The 3,545-nt window shown below is 32.0% G+C and overlaps 1 protein-coding gene across 1 annotated transcript; it reads right to left on the reverse strand.

Moving 5' to 3' along the window:
• Nucleotides 1–1,013: 1,013 nt before the first annotated feature.
• Nucleotides 1,014–3,022, reverse strand: LOC143254520 (dehydrogenase/reductase SDR family member 7-like). The gene is made up of 2 exons (XM_076509696.1): nt 2,806–3,022; nt 1,014–1,148 (listed from the first exon to the last, which is right to left on the reverse strand). Exons 1-2 carry the CDS (start codon nt 2,936–2,938, stop codon nt 1,045–1,047), a joined length of 237 nt encoding a protein of 78 aa, XP_076365811.1. The 5' UTR covers nt 2,939–3,022; the 3' UTR covers nt 1,014–1,044.
• Between the last annotated feature and the right edge of the window lie 523 nt (nt 3,023–3,545).

The raw sequence follows: 3,545 nt of genomic DNA on the forward strand, positions 1-3,545 counted from the left end.
ATAAGGGATAATATGCTCATTTATGTCTCAATAATTTTTTTTTGAATTTGTGAATACCACAAGTTTACTATTTTGCGAAATGTAAAATTTTGTCAACGGCAGTTAAGCCTTAGGCTGTTAGAGTTTATATATACAAAGACATGGAAGGCATTTAAACTTGAAAAATTATTTACAACAATGCTTAAAGACAAATTGCTCGAATCTGTAAAACACAAAACCGCTTTAAATAAATTTCCGTCTTTGAAAATTTAATGCATGTATTGCACTTACATACCATTTTGAAGTGTCCAACAACTTTCTGATAGCATTCCGAGTGTTTGGAAAAGTCTGTAATATCAAAGGGCACTAGTAGGACTTCATCATCATTCAACGAATCTCGGACTTAAAATGGAAAAATTAATTTAGGTGCATGAAAACCTGGGCTTATTAATTATCTACGACTTTGTTTTAGAAGCATTAATTTCACAGGGCTAGATCGTTGTGTCAAACAGTTGTTCGAAGCTGTTCTATCTTTGTAAGGAAAATTTTAAAATTTAACTTTTTTTAAAGTGCAATTACAGATTGAAAACAAAATATAAGGTAGTGAGTGGCCAACCACAAAGTATTAACTTCCACTCCATAAAAAGAAAACAAATAAAAAATCTATAAGAAAAGCAATCATTCAAAAAATTCGTCATACGAAACAAACTGAATGTACATAAATGCCAGACATTTTGTGCTTTTCCCAGTTATATGAACATAACAATTTGACCTTTCATTCTTCTGAATAATTACAAAATATTCTAGACTTAATATCCAAGTATTCTAGTACAAAAGAAACAATCATATTAGAAACAAAACAATTTTAAAATAAGAAAATATGTTATATAAAAAGTATCCAGGCTGTTCGCTACATTTGTTGATAAATTGTACTATAACCGCCAATAGCTAAAAGTGTTGGTTCTGTTGCTAGTACTGTCAATAACTTATTCTTAAGAATGTGATTTCTTTTTTCATTTTAATAATACTTACCTATACTCTCTGTTTTTACGGCTTTTAACTTGTCTACATTTGTTCCAGACAAAGCTGTTTAGCCAACTCGTAAGCTAATGCTTCTCCAATTCCACAAGAAGACCCTGTGATCCATGCAACTTTACCACGTAACTCAGCTAATAAAAAGTAATATACATTAATATATAGCTCTCGTGTAGATTTGCGCGAAATTCAAAACGGTACTTAAGAATTGATTGTCCTACCTGATAACATGCTATAGTACACTAACGAGCTGAAAAAATATTCAGGATCTTATCCAGAGGTCGTACAGTAATTACATGCGTACCGAAATATCTTTAATTAATTACTTATTTAATTCCTGGAATAACATTACCTACAACTACTGTGAGTTCGTGTGGAAAAATATGAAGTACATAAGGAGTGAACAAACAAGGTGCTAAACATGTGATCTAGAAATATCGTTATATTCAACTACTTTGAGTTCTTTTGGGAAAATATTAAATATATGTTAATTAAAAAAAACAAAAACTTATTATATGACGTTCAGTGATGTTTTCTAACGAATACATTGATATAATAGTTTTTATCTTTTTGTATATTAATAGAACGTAAATACTGGAGCTCAAGTGAGATGCTAGTAAAATAGAGAAGTGTTAATTTAAGATTAAATACGGAAAAAATAAAGGACTAGAACTTAGCATTTCCTTCTTGTAAACGTTATGTACATCAGATATTTACCCTTAAACTATCACTGTAATTACTGACATTGGTGAATTAAATAAATACATACTTTACTCTGTAAATTCAGATTGTGTTTCATTGTTTCTCACAAAGACTCCCTAGAAGTAGCGAGTTCTGTAAAAGTGTTTAAAACAGTGCGCATAAGTTTATATGCAGTATAAAAGAAAATATGCAACACAAATCGTCTCTATGTTTCATTTTACTCAAGTAAGGAGACAGATTCTGTTCAATCATCAATGAACTGCTCCTACTGAATGTTGACAATCGAATATCCTGTTACCAAGTATGACTGTCCCGAACCTGAAGGTAAATAGCAAGATCAAAGTGAAACTGACCTTGTGTTCGGTTGATTATGTGCATTTGATCTTTGTTGTCATGTGGGTGAGTGTGTTTGGCGTTTCACGGCGCAAAGCAAGAAGGCTATCTGCGCCTCTTGTCGTCTGCCTTTTTCTTTATTCTTTTGTAAGGTACCTTCCATTACGGAAAAACATTGTAATGTTTATTGTTATCAGCACGATTGTTGTGAATTGGAAAACAAACTACATATCTATAGCATAAATTCTTTATAAATGAACCCATAAACCAATATACTATTTTTCAAGGCTTTCACCATGTGCACAGTTACATTGAAAAATTAACTACACAATTCCAGTGACTTTATTACGCTGTTCCTTATTATTTAGGCATAGTGTGTCAACGTTAGAACCTTATCTTGTGACCTTCTAATTCTGAAATATTATATATTAAAAGTAATCACACAACTCTTAGGACTTCATTACATTGTCATTTAAGCACGGTTTCAAAATGATAAACCCTTACCTGGGGACAATCAGCTTCTGTATAATTATTAATGTAGTTAAAAGTAACATTACAATCCCAACAACATTACTGCCCCATCTAAAATCGTTATTTAAAATCTTACCTGTATTCTCAAGACGGCTGGTATAGGTTTTAAGACTTTTATAAAAGTTAAGTACAGAACAACGTTTCGACCTTTCTAGGTGTTCACCAACCGTCTTGAGAATACATTTTTACCTCAAGTGGGTTTCTCGTCATCATGAATAACACTACCTGGTGACCTTCCATATCTTTCAGCCCACATGAGAGTTAGATCTCCATCTGCATGAAAATAAAACCACCTAAACGACAAAACCACAAACAGTAATATCAAAAGACAGATTAGCCACATCCATTCAGTGTCCATGTTGCCGACAGACTAGGAATACTGTTGTTTACTGTGTTTAACTTCTCCTCTGTATAGTTCGGTATAACTAGTTATTATGACGCTAAACGACGTATGTCATATGGTTGGCTGCATGCTGTTGTGAACAAGATAAATGTACACATGTGTATGATCATTTTGAGTTGCAACACTAGTCGCGTTAGTTAAGTGTTACAGCTTCAAAGAGAAACGTGCATAAATAAAATAAACTTCTTGAATATCCTGTTCATTCATTCCCAGTATTTATGGTTTCGCATACTTGATTAAATTTTTCAAAAGTGACACCCCGTGTAGACGGTTAAGTATTATAAAACTCTACATATATTGATATGTACTGTGTAAATAGAATTTCTTTTAATTTTAGGTTAATTACATTGATCTAAATGTATTTAATCTGTTGACATTTACACACATAGTATTTCTTACACTGTCAGTGTCATAAGTTATATCATTAAACGAGAACATTGTTACTGACATTCAGTTAATACATATAATATTTCCAGTCAAAGAACAAAGAAACTTTGATACCGTACTAACTTCACCAAGGTTTTCCTTTCTAACACTTCCACTGTAATTGGTGTATTGACAA

This window comes from Tachypleus tridentatus, chromosome 6 (assembly GCF_004210375.1).
Source record: "Tachypleus tridentatus isolate NWPU-2018 chromosome 6, ASM421037v1, whole genome shotgun sequence".
Taxonomy (NCBI): Eukaryota; Metazoa; Arthropoda; class Merostomata; order Xiphosura; family Limulidae; genus Tachypleus; species Tachypleus tridentatus.

Bases quoted from the DNA above. Each gene is read 5' to 3' on its own strand.
- LOC143254520 (XM_076509696.1), bottom strand. From the start codon at position 2,938: ATGGACACTGAATGGATGTGGCTAATCTGTCTTTTGATATTACTGTTT. The intron at 1,149-2,805 runs GTAGTGTTATTC...ACTTTTTATTAG, and splicing joins AAGATATGGAAGGTCACCAG to CTGAGTTACGTGGTAAAGTT.